The sequence below is a fragment of the Geotrypetes seraphini genome, chromosome 8, assembly GCF_902459505.1.
Source record: "Geotrypetes seraphini chromosome 8, aGeoSer1.1, whole genome shotgun sequence".
Lineage (NCBI taxonomy): Eukaryota > Metazoa > Chordata > Amphibia > Gymnophiona > Dermophiidae > Geotrypetes > Geotrypetes seraphini.
Window position 1 is genome coordinate 179,499,318 of NC_047091.1, and position 17,406 is coordinate 179,516,723.

General features: G+C 44.2%; 1 protein-coding gene across 2 annotated transcripts in view; it reads left to right on the forward strand.

Annotated features, from left to right (window-relative positions):
* LOC117365012 (acyl-CoA dehydrogenase family member 11-like) overlaps positions 1-17,406 on the forward strand; it is a 194,914-nt gene that overhangs the window by 87,621 nt on the left and 89,887 nt on the right. For both annotated transcript variants that reach the window (XM_033954838.1, XM_033954837.1), the window contains exons 8-9: positions 13,514-13,608; positions 14,583-14,682. In XM_033954838.1, the coding sequence (XP_033810729.1) occupies positions 13,514-13,608; positions 14,583-14,682 (195 nt within the window). The remainder of the gene's footprint in view (positions 1-13,513; positions 13,609-14,582; positions 14,683-17,406) is intronic.

Here is a 17,406-nt window from a genome sequence, read left to right on the forward strand (position 1 = left end):
CAAATTGAGTGGATTTAACAAAGTTAAAAGCTAGTGATTAACAGCTCTAGGGATCAGTTATTGTGGAATGAGATTGCGCAGGTTAGTTACCTAAGTACTTTAGGAACAGATATGTTTTTAGGCGTTTCCTAAATCCCCTGTAAGTAGTAGACGTAAGCAATTGTTCTAGATCTTTACCCCATAATGCTGCCTGATATGAAAGAAGATGTTGATGATGTCTTTTAAATTTACATCCTCTCACCGGAGGAGAAACAAAATTCAAGTGTGAGCTTCTCTTATGTCTGTTGGCTGAGAAAGAAAAAAAGTCTGTTATGTATTTAGGGGGTAAACCGAATAGTACCTTAAAACAGAAACAACCAAACTTAAACTTCACATGTGCCTCCATCGGCAGCCAATGCAGAAGTCGGTAGGAAGGTGTTATATGATCGAACTTCTTCAACCTGAAGATCAGTCTGATCGCTGTATTTTGCACTAGTTGTAGTCACCACATATTCTTCTGGGAAATTGCCAAGTAGGCGATATTACAGTAATCAAGTTGACTCAGTATGAGGGATTGTACCAGAATTCTGAATGATGACACATCAAAATATGCTCTAATGGACTGAAGCTTCCAGAGAGTGAAGAAACCCTTTCTGATTATGGAGTCCACCTGGTCTTTCATGGTTAGGCTCTGGTCCAGTTTTACACCCAATACCTTCATAGTAAATTGAATAGGATAACTGAGTTTATTGATGCATAGTGATGTTTTGGTATCAAGCGGGTGTGGCGAAGCAACAAAAAATTTTGTTTTTTTTTGAGTTAAGTTTCAGTCTGAATTCTGTCATCCATTGATCCATCAAATTTAGTACTTCTGTTGCTTTGGGAGTGACTTCTGAGAGAGAGCTAGTGAATGGGATAATGATCGTGAAGTCATCTGCGTAGCTAAATAATTTTATCCCCAGCTGGGACAATTGCGCACCTAATGAAGACATGTAGACATTGAAAAGCAATGGGAATAGTGGTGACCCTTGCGGCATGCCAGATGGATTGCTCCAGGTATCAGAAAGATCGTAATTGAAACGTACTTGATAGGTGCGAGACATGTATGACCTTTTGTGAGCTTGCAGTAGCAGCTTGCCATACCTTGTGGTTTCGCGCTTGGTCAGTGGATTTGACGTCTAAAGCTAAGTTGACAAAGTTTCCCTTTAAAGGATCTTTCTTGTTTGGTGAGAACCTGGACAAGTTGGTTCAGATTCTCACTGATTCTAAAGTGCCTCGTTTGCCTGAGGATAGGCCTAGGCCGCTGGCTCGAGGTGATGCTGCTCGTGGTCGTGGGCGTGATTTTCGCCGCTTCCGCCCAGGTCGAGGGGTTGCTTCTTTTCAGTCTCCTGGGCTCTCTAGAGGCAGGTTCTTCCAGCACATGCAGTCTTTTTGTGGGGCCCACCGGGGTGCGGGTAGTGCTCCTGCTGCCCATCCTGCCCAATAACTCCTTGCCAGCGTCCATCTTGGTTGCGGTGGGCGCCCATCTGCGGGATTTTTATTCAAAATGGGCAGACATCACATCCTATCAGTGGGTTCTGGAGGTGATTCAGGACGGCTATGCTCTGGAGTTTGTCCGTAGCTTGCCATATCGTTTTGTCACTTCTCCCTCGCAGGTGGCTTGGAAGCAGCTGGCCTTTCACCAGACCCTTCAAAAATTGTTGGATCTCCACATGGTGGTTCCAGTTTCACCACAGGAATGGGTCACAGGTTGGTACTCAATTTCAGTAAGGGCCTTTTACTTTATTATATTCTTTTTTAACTACTGTAAACCTCATCAAACTATACGGTTTTACGGTATATGAATTATTATTACTTTGTGGTGCCAAAGAAAGAAGGGACCTTTCGGTCCATCCTAGATTTGAAGGGGGTCAACGGGGCTCTTCATGTGCCTTCCTTCTGCATGGAAACTCTGCGGTCTGTGATTCTGGCTGTTCAGCAGGGGGAACTCCTGACTTCTCTCTATCTAATGGAGGCCTACTTGCATTTTCCCATTCGGGCCTCCCATCATCGCTTCCTGCGCTTTGCAATCTTGGGGCAACACTATCGGTTCTGTGCACTTACCTTTGGTCTGGCCATGGCTCCGCGGACGTTCACCAAGGTGATGGTGGTTGTTGCCGTGGCGTTGCGAAAAGAGGGCATTCTAGTTCATCCCTACCTGGATGACTCGTTGATTCGAGTGAAGTCATTCCAGGAGAGCAACCAGGTCACGGCTCGGGTGGTGAAACTTCTGCAGTCACTGGGATGGGTAGTCAACCTTTCCAAGAGCCGGTTGTCTCCATCTCAGTGCCTAGAGTATCTAGGAGTGCTGTTCAACACCTCCTTGGAGAAGGTCTTCCTTCCGTAGGCCCGGGTAAGCAAATTGCAATCTCAGATTCGCCTGCTTATGGCGTTCCGGTGTTCTCAGGCGCAAGATTTCCTCCAAGTCTTGGGGTCGATGGCGGCTTCCCTTGATGTAATGAGGTGGTCACAGGCCCACATGCGTCCTCTTCAGTCGCCTCAGAGGAACAATCTGGATCATTCTGTTCCGCTTCTGGGCTTGGCTCGGTGCAGTCTTCGTTGGTGGCTCCAGACCTCACATCTTGTACAAGGAGTGAGTCTGGATCAGCCACAGTGGATAGTGCTGCTCACGGATGCCAGTCTTCTCGGTTGGGGAGCTCAGTGTCTAGGTCACTCAGCTCAGGGCACCTGGTCCACGGAGGAGGCTTCTTGGTCGATCAATGTCTTAGAGACCAAAGCCATCTGTCTGGCGTTGTTAGCCTTCCAGCCCTTTTTGATGGGCATGTCAGTCAGGGTTCTTTCGGACAATTCCATGGCGATGGCCTTTGTCACTCATCAGGGGGACACCCGGAGCACTTTAGTGCATAGGAGGCGGCTTTGCTCAAGGTCTGGGCAGAGTCTCATCTTCAGGACATTTCAGCCTCCCACATAGCCGTAGTGGAGAATGTTCAGGCAGACTTTCTCAGTCGTCACATGCTAGATCCCGGAGAGTGATGTCTAAGCCCCGTGGCCTTTCAGTTGATAGTGCAGTTTTGGGGTCAACAAGTGCCAATGCCAAAACACCCCGTTTCTTCAGTTGTTGCAGAGATGGTCAGTCCAAGGGCCTGGATGCTCTGGTTCAACCATGGCCATCGGAGGGGCTGTTGAATGTGTTCCCTCCATGGCCATTAGTGGGCAGAGTTCTTCTCCGCATAATTCAACATCCAGGCCTGTGTTTCTGGTGGCTCCGGATTGGCCCAGGCGACCGTGGTATGCAGATCTGGTGAGGCATCTGGTGGTGGATCTTCTGCCTCTATTGGACAACCTTCTGACTCAGGGTCCCTTTCCAATGTTCGATTCGGGTCCCTTCTGTCTTATGGCTTGGCTCTTGAAAGGGATCGCCTAGGTAAGAAGGGGATATTCAGATAAAGCTTTCTACCTCTCTGGCCTATGTGAGGGTTTGGTGACTATTTGAGGAGTGATGTGCTGTGCGTAGAGTGGTCTCTCTTCGCGCTTCTTTGCCTAATATCTTTGAGTTCTCGCAGGAGAGAAACATAGAATATGACGGCAGAAAAGGACCACCGGCCCAACAAGTCTGCCCACTCTAATAACCCACCCTCCTAAGTTCTTCCTAGAAGTGATCCCACATGCTTATCCCATTTTTTCTTAAAATCTAGCATGTATTGGCCTTAATTACCTGCAGTGGAAGATCATTCCAACGATCAACCACCCTTTCAGTGAAGAAATACTTCTTAGTATCACTATGAAATCTCCCACCCCTGATTTTCAACAGATGACCTCTTGTTGCCATAGGTCCTTTAAGGAAAAAGATATCTTCTTCTACCTCAATACGGCCCGTAACATATTTGAACGTCTCGATCATGTCACCCCTCTCTCTGCGTTCCTTGAGTGAGTATAGCTGCAACTTACCCAGACGTTCCTCATATGGGAGATCCTTGAATCCTGAGACCATCCTGGTGGCCATTCGCTGAACCGACTCAACTCTCAGCACATCCTTTTGATAATGTGGCCTCCAGAATTGTACACAATATTCCAAATGAGGTCTCACCATGGACCTGTACAACGGCATTACAACTTCGGGCTTCTGGCTGACGAAACTTCTTTGGATACAAGCCAGCATTTGTCTAGCCTTGAATGAAGCTTTCTCCACTTGATTGGCAATCTTCATATCTTTACTAATGATCACTCCTAAGTCCCGTTCTTCTGCAGTTCTTGCTAAGGTCTCACCATTTAGGGTGTAAGTTCTGCATGGATTTCTGCTGCCAAGGTGTATGACCTTACACTTTTTGGTATTAAAACTTAGTTGCCAAGTTGTGGACCAATGTTCCAGTAAGAGTAGGTCCTGCGCCATACTGTCGGGCACTGTGCTTTTGCCCATCTGCAAATAATGTAATTTTACCTCGAAGCCCCCGACCCAGGTCCCTTACAAAGATATTAAATAGGATCGGACCCAAGACCGAGCCTGCGGAACTCCACTGATTACTTCCGATGTTTTGGAGAGAGTACCATTTACCACCACCCTCTGAAGTCTACCTCTGAGCCAGTCTTTAACCCATGCAGTCAATGTTTCTCCTAATCCCAACAAACTCATCTTGCTCAATAACGTACGGTGTGGGACACTATCAGAAGCCTTACTGAAGTCCAAGTACATGACATCCAGGGACTCCCCCCATATCTAGCTTTTTCGTTACCCAGTCAAAGAAACTGATTAGATTGGATTGGCAGGACCTTTCCTTTGTAAATCCATGTTGATGGGGATCTCATAGATTCTCATTGTTCAGGTTCGTATCTAATTTGTGTTTGATTAATGTTTCCATAAGTTTACTCACTATCGATGTGAGACTTACCGGTCTGTAATTTGCAGCCTCCGTCCTGCAACCCTTTTTGTGGAGCGGAATGACGTTAGCTGTTTTCCAGTCCAATGGGACTCTTCCTATACTTAGGGAAAGATTGAAGAGCGCAGATAATGATTCCGCCAGGACATCTCTCAACTCCCTAAGCACTCTGGGATGTAGTTTATCCGGTCCCATGGCTTTGTTCACTTTGAGCCTTGATAGTTCATGGTAGACGCTGCTGGTCTGGATAGGGGACTGGCTTGGTCTTCTCTCTGGGTTCAGCTTGCGGCCTTGTCAGCCTTTTGTGGGTTGTTGAAAGGTCAGCTTCTTGCGGGCGGCCAAATTGCTGAAGCCTTCCTTAAGACCCTCTGTTCTGTCTTGGGATCTGAATCTGGTTCTCTCAGATCTAGTGCGCCCATTTTTTGAACCATTGGGTGACTGTTCTTTGAAGGACCTTACCTTAAAGCGGTCTTCTTGGTGGCCATTACTTCAGCTAGATATGTTTCCGAGCTGCAGGCTTTTACTTGTAGGGCTCCTTTCTTTGAGTTTTCTAGGGAGCGGGTTGTCTTGAGGCCTGTCCCTTCTTTTCTGCCAAAGGTAGTTTCTCCTTTTCATAAGAACTGCTGCTGCTGGGTCAGACCAGTGGTCCATCATGCCCAGCAGTCCGCTCACACGGCGGCCCTCTGGTCAAAGACTAGCACCCTAACCGAGACTAGCCCTACCAGTGCCTGTTCTTGTTCAGCAGGAACTTGTCTAACTTTGTCATGAATCCTCTATAACAGCCTCCAGAAGAGTGTTCCAGCTTTCTACCACTCTCTGGGTGAAAAAGAACTTCCTTACGTTTGTACGGAATCTATCCCCTTTCAACTTTAGAGAGTGCCCTCTCGTTCTCCCTACCTTGGAGAGGGTGAACAACCTGTCCTTATCTACTAAGGTACCTTGAATGTTTTGATCATGTCCCCTCTCAATCTCTGTTCGAGGGAGAAGAGGCCCAGGTTCTCTAATCTTTCACTGTACGGCAAACAGGCTTTGGTTCTGCTGGTGTTGGGTAGCCAGGAGGGCTCTTCCAAGCAGAGATAGTTGCACAAGTTGAATGTCAGTCAGGTCCTTTGCTTTTATGTGTAGAGGACTCAGAGGTCAGGAAATCAGATCATCTTTGTCCTTCTCGCGGGGCCTCAGAGGGGGGATGGCGCTTCTAAGACTACTATTATGCTGGATTAAGGAAACTATTGCTTCTGCTTATCTTCTGAAGAAAAAGTATGTTCCAGAATTTCTCAAGGCTCATTCCACTCGGGGTCAGGCAGCTTCTTTGGCTGAGTCTTCTCTAGTGCCTCCTGTGGATATTTGCAAGGATGCAGTTTGGTCTTCTCTGCATTCCTTTGTCAGACACTACCATGTGGATGTTCAAGCGTGTCAAGACAAGGTATTTGGTGAATGTGTTCTTGTTTCAGCCCTTCGGGGGTCCCACCCTTGACGTCCCATTCATAAGGATTATACCAGTCTACCAGGCACTACAGAAGGAGAAATTAGGTTCTTACCTGCTAAATTTCTTTCTGTTAGCCTGTAGACTGATATAGTCCCCCACCCTATCTGTCTTTGAACGGTGATTGCGGTTTTTGTTTTGCTCACGTGCAGGTTTTTTTTTTTTTTTTTTTGCGGATTCTAGTATTTTTCTAGGGCTGGGGAGAATTAAGAATAGTGGCTATGGCTCAGCTGGCTTAGCTGTTGAGCTGTGGGGATATTTTCTATACCACGATTAAGTTCTACACATGTTCCAACAGTTGTATACAGATGTTTGTTGTTTTTTCACTCCTGTTCGGTGTATGTTTTACTGTTTGCAGTTGAAGTCTTTCCTAGGTTCTGGTTGGCTATTCGGCATACTGGATTGCAAGAGGGGAAGCTATCCTGATATATAAGTTTGTTCTCAGTCTTCACCTGCTGGTAGCAGTGAGGTATATTTCCCATTCGTAAGGGCTATACTAGTCTAGAGGCTAACAGAAAGAAATTAGCAGATAAGAACCTAATTTCTCCTTTCTCAATCTCCTCCTTTTTCTGGAGCCATATGGTAACACTGCTCGGACATCTTTGTTCAGATTACAGGTGGAAGGAGCTAAGATACTGATTAGGGAGAGATCAGGGAATAACAGTCATTGGAACCGTATGTAAACTAGTTCAGAAAACATAGCAGAGCACTAACTATCAAGCACATAGGGAAGGAAAGCGAAGTTGCTTACCTATAGTACAGCGATTTTTAACCTTTTATGAGTCACAGACCCCCTTTTAAGAATCTGATGAAAGCTATGGTTCCCCTTTCCCCAGAAATAGTCACATAAACACAACTTTGCATGCAATGAATATAATGTACTTTATTTATCAAGATTTGATTGATTGTCTCATACATATGACATACACAAAGTATTATTAAACTTTAAAGTAAACAATCTTAAAAAAACACTCTTTTTAATGCAAAAAAATAACCACTCAATTATGAAATACAATCCTCTTGTGCAAATTAAAATAGATCTTTTACTACTATGCTTTTTACTACCATTACTACTATTACTACATTTATTCGCTCATTATCTGCTAGAAAAATCAATAGTACCGTGCTGTATAGTAAATATGAATGTTAATTTTTATCTTACCCTCATGAACCCCAGGTTAAGAACCCCTGCGGTAGTAGATGTTCTCCAAATACAGCAGGATATATATTCTTACTTGTGCTCAATATCATCTGATGGAGCCCTTGCAGAAATGCATATGTGAAAACTGAACACCCTCCCTGTAGCTCTCCAGCTTCATAAAAACAAGAGAGTTCACTGTGCATGTGGGAGAGTTTGGAGAGTATATGTATTCTGCTTGTCCTCAGAGAACACCTGCCACAAGTAAGTAATTTTTCTCTGAGGATCAGCAGGAGATAATTTTCTCATGTGTGGGAAGCTATATACTGCCTTCAGCTTGAAAGGGGATATTAAACTGGTAGCCTGGCAACAAGCAATACTATGGAACGATGTAAACCTACTGTTACCATATATACTCGAATATAAGTTGATCCGAACATAAATCAAGACCCCCTTTCCCCCCCAAAAGAGGAAAAATGGTTGACTCAAATATAAGTTGGGCGGCTTAATATTCAAGTGCCCTGCCCTGTTAGGAGCTTCAGCTGGAGTATAAACAAGGCATTTGCAGCCAGTGTAAATAGTTGATTTGCTTTCAGAAATTTTAGTTTGGCATTCAGATCCCCTATAAATTGAAGATCCTGCAACTTAATATTTTATCACAAAATTAAAAAGCAGGGTAGTTACATAGAGAGAACAAAGTGTGCTTGTATGCACTGTGTTCTCAGGGGGCTTGATAGATACACGCATTCCACAGCCTCCTCCCTGCCAAGCTCTGCACCCAGCCCCCTCCCCCCCCTGTCAGGCACTTCACCCAGCGCCCTTCCTGCCAGACTCTGCACCCAGCACCCTTCCTTCCTTCCCCTGTCAGACTCTGCACCCTTCCTCCCTCCCAGGCTCTGTCCCCGCCTCCCTCCCTGCCCTTGCCTCATATGGTACCTCATCTTGCCGATCCGCAGTGGAGGTGCAGCGGGCAGGAGCGAATTTTGCAAGTTCCTGCCCTGCTGCTAACCAGCTGCCGCGAGTTCCTTCGGCCCCTGAGCGACAGGAGCAGTAGTGCGAATTGGCGCTGCTGCTTGGTACTGAGAGGCATCCTTACTGGCTCCCGCAGATTGGCAAGATAAGGTACCATATGATGCTAGGGCAGGAAGGGAGGCAGGGTAGAGCCTGGCAGTGGCAGCCTTAAAAAATTCTAGGAGGGGGCATTGACCTGAATATAAACCTGGACCCCCATTTTTTTGCAAATTTTTTTGGCCCAAAAATTCCAGTTTATATTCGAGTATATACGGTATGTTGAGAGTCCTGTTCCAAACAATACTGAGATGTGTATGTATGGACTGAAGACCACATTATAGTTTTGCAAATCTCTTCTTTGGAGGTAGACCTCAAGTGGACTACTGGCGCAACCATAGTTCTAACATTATGAGGTGTAACAATACCTGCTAGAGTCAGCAAACCCTGGGCAAGAGTGAAGGAAATGAAGTCTTCTAGTCAGTTTGAAAGTGGGTGTTGCTGATAGCAGCCACCATCCTTTTTGGGACCAAAGAAACAAAAAGCTGGGTGGACAGTCGATCACCTTTAGTTGGCTCCAGATAGAAGGCCAGGGCTCTCTTGTAGTCTGAAACGTAGGCAAGAGGTTTCAGGGAAAAATATTGGTAGAACAATTGATTGATTAAGATGGAATTTCATCCTAAGTTCCTTCCTAAGATATTGTTGGAAGTGTATGAGTATTCTGTGCTGAATGTTTTGTAAAGTGGATCAGCTACTAAGGCCTGGAGCTCACTGACCCTGCAAGCTGAAGTGATCAGCACTAAAAAAAATGGACTTCAAATCAGATATCTCAGATAACAAGTATCTAGTGGTTCAAATCAGATATCTCAGATAACAAGTATCTAGTGGTTCAAAGGGAGTTTTTATCAGCTGGGCTCAAACAACATTGATAGTATTGATTGAGGTTCTACAAAGCAGGAGACTTGATGGGAAGCTTCAGTAGAAGTAAGTTTCACATAAAGCGAACATCTAAGAACCGAGCAGAGTTGGCTTTATCATTCTAGTTCGTAATAAGCACCAGTTACACTAAGGTGGACCCTCATAGAAATTGTCCTGAGACCTGACTCTGAGAGATGTAGAAGGTATTCAAGCAGATTTTGTGTAGGACAAGAAAAGGCTCTTAAGGCTTTCTCTGAGGACAAACAGGCATCATAATCTCACATATGGATGATGTCATCTGACGGAGCCCAGTGCAGACACTGTCAAGTATAGTATCACTTTAAATCTTTGAGGCATGTGTGGGTGCCTTCCTGCCTGACGCTTAAGCATGGGATCATCACTTTGGTTTTCTGGCAAACCTCTTCCATTTAAACCTGCTAGTGCAAATTATTCTAGAAGCCAACAGAACCCTAGACATACTATCAGGTAAGTTGAAAGAATCCAACACTGCTCTCTCAACTTCCAAGTTGAGAGGATTAGGGATTAAAGGTTAGGTTGTGGTAGGGATCCCTGTTCCTGACTTATGACTATTGTAATACATTTCAGTCTCCATGGATTTTATGAGGAAATCTTCATGAGGAGGAAACCATATTTTCCTTTTTCAGCAGAGAGGTTGATCAGAATCTTGGTTCCTCAATCCTGCTATGAGAGGTATTGAAGCATGCACTTACCTGAAATCTCTCCTCTTCTCTCTTCCCAGTGAATGAGGAAGGCATCTAAGGCTAGTCTGTTCTGTGATCCTAGTTGGGAACAAAACTTAGAGACTTTCTTATTGCATTAAATGACAAAAGAGATCTGTTTAAGGAGTACCCTACTCTTGAAAGATTTTCTGGGCTACACCCTCATGCAGCTGTAAAATCTGACTCGACCTGTCTGTAGATGGTATTTTTCCTTATCTGAAATGTAGCTCTGAAGGATATTCTTTGTGTGATGGCCCATTTCTGCATTCTGACTGCTTCCTGGCACAGGAAGTATGAACCCATCCATCCCTGCTTATAGATGTAATATATTACATTCTGGTTGTTTGTCTGAGTTAGAATTTGATTTGATAACCAATATCTGAAAACAGACCAAAGTTGCTGAGGTTGGTCACATCTTTGGTTAGCACTTTTTGAATCTGAGGTTTTTTTTTTTTTCATTGGAGTGGATCGAATCTTTCACTAGGACGGTGAATTCATGAGTGGTGTGCTGATGGATATGATGTCCTGAAGTTTCCCCTTGGCTTGTGGCCACTGAGTGGACAGGATTCCCACTGAGCTTGTCTCAAATTGAGGTGTGCTATGGGAGTTACATGGCTATAGAGGCTGTGTGGCCTATCATCCTCAACGTATGACCAGATGATATTTGACTCTCATGCATGTCTATTACTACTTATATAAGATTTAAGATCTGTTCATGCAGAAGCCTGAGTTGTGTCTAGAAGGGCACCATTGAATTCCAGTTTCTGTGAAGGACTTAGTTATGATTTGGGATAGTCTATAACAGGGGTGGGCAACTCCAGTCCTCGAGGGCCGGAATCCTGTCGGGTTTTCTGGATTTCCCCAATGAATATGCATTGAAAGCAGTGCCTACTCCTCGAGCCCCCTCCCCTCCTCCTGCCAGTTTTTTTTTTGACCCGCTCCTTGATAGTTACTGCTGTCTCTCCCTCTTCAGAGAAAAATATAACAGACTACTATTTAAAGACTTTTTGCCAGGGCATACTGAAAAAAAATAAATAAAAAGAATTCCTCAGTACAATGAGTGACCGTTCACTCACTGTTTCCTCTGGCAGGAAGACTGACTTATTTTCATCAAACCACAAGAAATGTCCTGTCCAGTTATAAAAAAAAACAACCCCCCCCCAACAAACCCAGAAACCATTGATCAGTTCATGTGTGGAAGCCGGCTGGTATCTTTTGATTGCCTACTGCACTTCCCACACGGCGGTTGATAGGACCGCAAAGACTTTTTCTCAGCTCAATGTCTGTGCCTTTGATGACGCTACATGCCGGCAAAGAAAAAATGCAGGCAAAATAGCTGACTTCTTTGGCTCTCTCCCTTCAGGTCCCCACTTCAGTTCCAGCGGGGGAGGCTAGCGCAAACCTGCCAAAGCTGAAGAATCACAAAGGTTCAGCTACGGCGGTGCCTCCAAGAAGGGAAAAAGATAAGAAAAGACTCCTGGTGGTACACCCCCTCTCCACCATTGGCAACGACTCTGACATGCCCTCGCTGAACAGGCTTCAGTGTCCAGCCTCACAGTGGCGTCTTCATCACAGGGGATTCCCGCAGGCTCAGCTGCAGTCTCGCAATCCTCTCTCCTGCTTTCCCTCACAGATTTGCCAGCAGTGTTTGGACCACAAAAGGGTGCTGGGAAAGTTTCAAAAGTCCAAATGGGTGTCTCCTTCACTGGACCGGGAACAGCCACAGGTACCTCCTAAAAGGTTAGCCCTATCTCCTGTAGTATAAGTTGCTAATTCTCCTGAGGCTCAGTCTTTTCAAGCAATGTCAATTTTCTTCACCTTTTTTCAGAAGTTTATGCAGGAGAGTGTAGGTTTTTTTCAACAAGTCCCTGCACCTCCTATTCCTGTTTTGGAACCTCGGCAATGCCCTTTACCCCCACCAGCTGAGGTAGACATACCCCCTCTTATAGATTGGAGTCCTGGAACTCCCATTTGTTCCTCTCCAACCCAAGGGCCGTCATCTCCCAGGGAATGGCAGGACCAACAGGAGTCTTTGCCTGGGGATTTAGAAAAACCTGACCAGCCTCTGCCCCAGCCTGCCACAGAGGAGCACTCTTACCCAAAGTTTTTACAAAAGGTATCTTCTCTTCTTAGTGTTACTCCAGATTCAATTCCTTCAGGTATTAAGGATTTCCAAATCATCCTTCAATCCTGTAAGTCTCCAATGAAAGATGTTATTGCCTTACCAGTACATCAAATCCTACAAAATCTTCAACTTAATAATTGGCAGAAACCATGGTCAATATCCACGGCTTCCAAGCGCCTTGAGATTAAATATAAAGTGCAGAAGGCACCTGGTCATGATTCCCTTCAGCTTCCTCATCATTCTATGGTTTCGGAGTCAGCCATCAAAAAGGATAAGGCTTCCAGATCCATCACTAATGCTCCCCCTGGTAGGGCTTGTTGTCTCCTGGACTCTACAGGCTGCAAGGTCTATCAGGGTGCTATGCGGTCTGCCAAAATTATGGCCCACAAGATTCAGATTTTACATTTTCAGCACTCAATCTTGCAACAGCTAGAATCAGCCACGTCTGAGCCCATTCTTAATTTGCAAGTAGCAAATGACCGATCCCAATGATCTCTGTCAGCATTTGAAGTCAAAGGTGATTGAAACACTCTTATCAATGCATCTCCAGTATTTGATGGAGTTCTGGGAACTATGAAGGCTGATGCTTCCCATGCAGTTGGATCAGGTTTATCAGCACCTGATATTTGTTTGCACTGCTTGTCACGACCACAGATACCCCTTTTTGGACAGATGTAAACACAGAAGACAATGAGATGGATAATGAATGGGTTTCGGGCATTGCAGGCACCAAGAAGGAGTACCATTATGGATATGGTCCTGTTGCACAGGGAGCACCACTTAAAGTCACAGGAAAAACGTTTTTGGGACATGTCCTGAAAAATAGCTGCAGTGAAATCAGACAGCTTGATGATGAAAAATACTGACTGGGTGCCCTAGATCTACTGAGGCCAAAAGAGGCCAATAAAAAGAAAAAAGAAACTTAGATTTTTCAGGAGTTCCTAACTAAAGTGGCTGGCAGTGATAGGATTTCAACAAATAACACCAGAATTGGGCAGAAAATGCCTCAATTAAACCAGATAAGAGTTGATTGCACCAGGAAAAATAGCAGCTAGTTAGGTCTCATGCAATTGCAGAGGCTGGAAGGTTCTTTTAAAAAGCTGGAGAGTTGTTCCTGCCTAGGACTCCTGTCAGCTGACATTATCCACATGTGAGAAGATATCTTGCTTTGTCATTGCAGTACACAGCTGCTTTCTGGGTATTGTTTGTGTCCTTATTTCTTTTATTTTTTTTATTTCCTTCCTTTAGATTTCAGATGAAGGTCATGGAGTATCTGCTATTGCCAACATGTTGACTATAACTCGGATTCACAATACCATCTTTGCTGTAGCAATAATGAGGAGGTGAATACCTGAAGGATTAGCCACTGTGCACTAAGAGCCTGTCAACTCATGGATGAATAGTTTACTTCATTCAGCACATCTAGCAAAGATATACTGGGGGATCATCAGAACTTTTCAGTAGTTGGGGAGGAGAATGACTAGCTTGGGGAATCCCCCTACAGTGATGATCTAGGTAAAACAAAACCCTTCCATAACATGGATGAGGCTGGAATTTGGGATCTCATGCATTACTTGTTTAACACAAGAGATATAGGGCTAGATTCACTAAGCAAACCGATTGTGTACCGATCGGTTTGTGAGCCCTTTGCGATCCAATTTCCCTCCAACCTGATTCACTAACCTGTGTACCGATCCAATTCCGATCTGTGCATGCAAATGAGGAAAACTGCATGCAAAGTAGGTAAGGATGTGATTCACTAAAAAAAAGTCTTGAATACCGACTGGGCTGGACGATCACCAAGAAGCAACTGCTGGGGACCAGTCGCTCACCTCCTTTCCGACTGTCCTACCAGCCCTGAAATAAACCCGCTCTCTGCCGCGACCTGCTCTCTGACTCCCCGAATTGACTCTCTGCCTCCCTGACTCTCCTGCCCTTCCCCCACAGTGCGAGTCCGTGGTTTTAACACGCGGGTTTAAAGCAGGTTAAAACCACGAGCTCGCAAAGTTTAAAAAAATACAAAAACAGAAAAATAAAGCAGAAAAGAAGCTCTATAAGCATGCGCAGACCATTTACAAAAAAATTTAAAAAAAAAATAAGATCGCTCACTAGCGATCCGTGTGGTCGATGGGGGAAGTTTCTCCGATTGTCCCCATTAGCATGGTTGACACTTTGTGAATTCATCGGCCGGCCACGGATCGGGCAGGTTAGTGAATCTAGCCCTTAGAGTTAGTAAGTTGGTGAGAGCAGTGGCAGAGAATAGTTACATGCCATCATTTTTAAAACCAAATGACACATTTGTGGTTTAAATTTGTAGGATGATTAATCTAGCAAGAGAGTACGCAAACCAACGCTTTGCATTTGGGAAGTTTATCAAGGATCATCCATTGCACATACAAACTATGGCCCGCATGGAGGTAAGAATCCAATACTAGTGAACAGAAAGAATGAGTGCAAGCATTCCACAGAGCAAGAAATTAGAAAGACAAATGTTTTTCCAACCAAGAGGAAGTTTTTATTGCAAGACTTAACATTCTGTATTATATTAGTGCAAGCATGGCAGGGCAACAATTTGATACAGTGAATTATAATGCTCAGTTTATGCATAGGGAGTTTGTTGCCTGCATTTTTTCATGATTAAATTTCCCCTGCAAGTTAAGAGATGCACAGTAATGGATTGAAGTCCTTACGGCTATCTAGTACGTGGATGTTCCAAAGCATACTATCTGTATTTCTTAACCTTCATTTTAGGCACTTTTTGCTGAATCAATAACTATAGTTTTACCTAAGCCAAATAAAGATCCCACTTTGGTTTCAAATTATAGACCTATTTCTTTAATAAATGTGGATGGAAAAATTTTAACTAAGACATTAGCATTAAGATTGGCTAAAGGTCTCCCTTTCATTATAGATATGCATCAAACAGGTTTCGTTACTCAAAGACATTCATCTCATAATACTAGATTGGCACATCACATGTTGTATTTGACAAAATCCATTAATGACCCAGCATTCTCTATTTCATTAGATGCTGAAAAAGCTTTTGGAGTGGAATGGTCCTTCATGTTTCAGGCAATGGAATGGTTTGGTATAGGATCCGGATTTATACAAATAATAAAAGCATTGTATAGCTCCCCTGCTGCTAGATTATATATCAATAATAATTTTTCAGAAAGATTTATTCTACAGAGGGGGGTTAGACAAGGATGCCCACTATCTCCTTTGCTTTTTGATATCGTTTTGGAACCCTTATTATTAGCTATAGAACAGGTAAGGGAGATACAGGGTATTCCGCATTCAGATAGAGAATATAAATTATCAGCATATGCGGATGATATTTTACTTTATTTGAGAAATCCGGAAACAACCATTCCAAATTTGCTTGAATTGCTTGAAAAATTTGGAAAATTTTCAGGATATAAAATAAACTGGAATAAATCAGAAGTGCTTCCACTCAATGTACATTGTACAAAAAGTCTATTTGACTCATTTTCTTTTATTTGGAAAGAAGAAGGATTAAAATACTTAGGAATTTGGATTACAAAAACTGTGGATGAGACTATGAAAATTAATGAAAAAAATTTATTACAAAAAGTGTCAGAAATGTGTGAACAATGGAATCCTTTATGCATATCTTGGTGGGGGAGAATACAAACAGTAAAAATGATATTACCAGTAGTTTGTTACCAAATGGGTATGATACCAATTTTTTTTCAGGGTCTTTTTATAAAAAATTGGATAAGATGTTAACAAAATTTATTTGGCTTGGAAAAACCCCCAGAATTGCTCTAGTATCTTTACAAAGACCAATTGCGGAGGGAGGGGTAAATTTTCCAAATTTTTATAGGTACCATTTTAGGCACTTTACATGTTTAATTTCTCAATGTGGCATTTGACAACAAATTCACATTATAAAGCAGTAACATGGGATTCCTTTGTCAGTTTTCAGGAGCCTCCAATGCGCATGAAGTCATTGCCAAAATTACAAAAATTAGATAGCTCTAAGTCTAATAGATGCTGGCACTGTCATCTCAAAGCTGGGACATTAGACCATTTACTATTCTATTGTCCATTGATACTTGCTTTCTGGAAATCAATTTGGGTTCATACAGGAAGGACCCGCGAGCGAGACATAGGAGGTCAACATTCAGACAGCCCCAGTTCCAGAGACAACTGATCAGCTCCCCTCAAAGAAGCGCAGAGTAGTGGTCATTGGGGACTCCCTGCTGAGGGGCACCGAGGGACCAATCTGTAGACCGGATATGCAGTCGAGAGAGGTTTGCTGCCTGCCAGGGGCCAGGATCCGGGACGTGACCGCCTGCCTAGACCGACTCATCAGGCCCGAGGACTACTTCCCCATGCTCCTTATTCACGTGGGTACGAACGACACTGCCAGGAACACCCTAGAGAACATACCTAAGGACTTTGGAGCCCTGGATGAGAGGCTGAGGCAGATGGGAGCGCAGGTGGTCTTCTCCTCGATCCTACCTGTAAGAGACAAGGGAAGAGCCAGAGAGGAGCGTATCCAGAGGACGAACGAGTGGCTACATGAATGGTGCAGGGACATGAACTTCGGCTTCCTGGACCATGGAGAGGCACTAAAGGGACTGCAGGGACCAGATGGACTCCACCTGACAAAGAGAGGCAAGAACGTCTTCGGACATCGACTAGCCCACCTCCTCCGAAGGGCTTTAAACTAGGTAAGTTGGGGGAGGGTACCCACTCATGTACTAGCACAGTAAGTAATCTTCCAGGAGAGGTGAATCGACACTCCATTTCTGAGACCGAGGTAAGTTCACACAGTAAAAACAATCATACAAAAGCCACTCAAACTCAGGCGGGAAATTCTACACAGGGTCTTAGCAATCATAAAGCATGGAGGGCTATGTATGTTAATGCACACAGCTTAGGCAATAAAATTCTAGAATTACTCTCTTCCATGGAGTGGGAACGCAATTATAAATTCATCTTGCGAGCCTTTTACCCCCCCAAGAGAGCTCATATAATGAGGATTAGTGCGGAGCACAGTTGTGGTAAATGCGAACAGCCCATGGCGTCTTTTGGCCATATGTTCTGGACCTGCCCACTGGTGTCTGCCTTTTGGTTGCAATTGATATCTGCCGTGGCCCAGTTATGGGGGT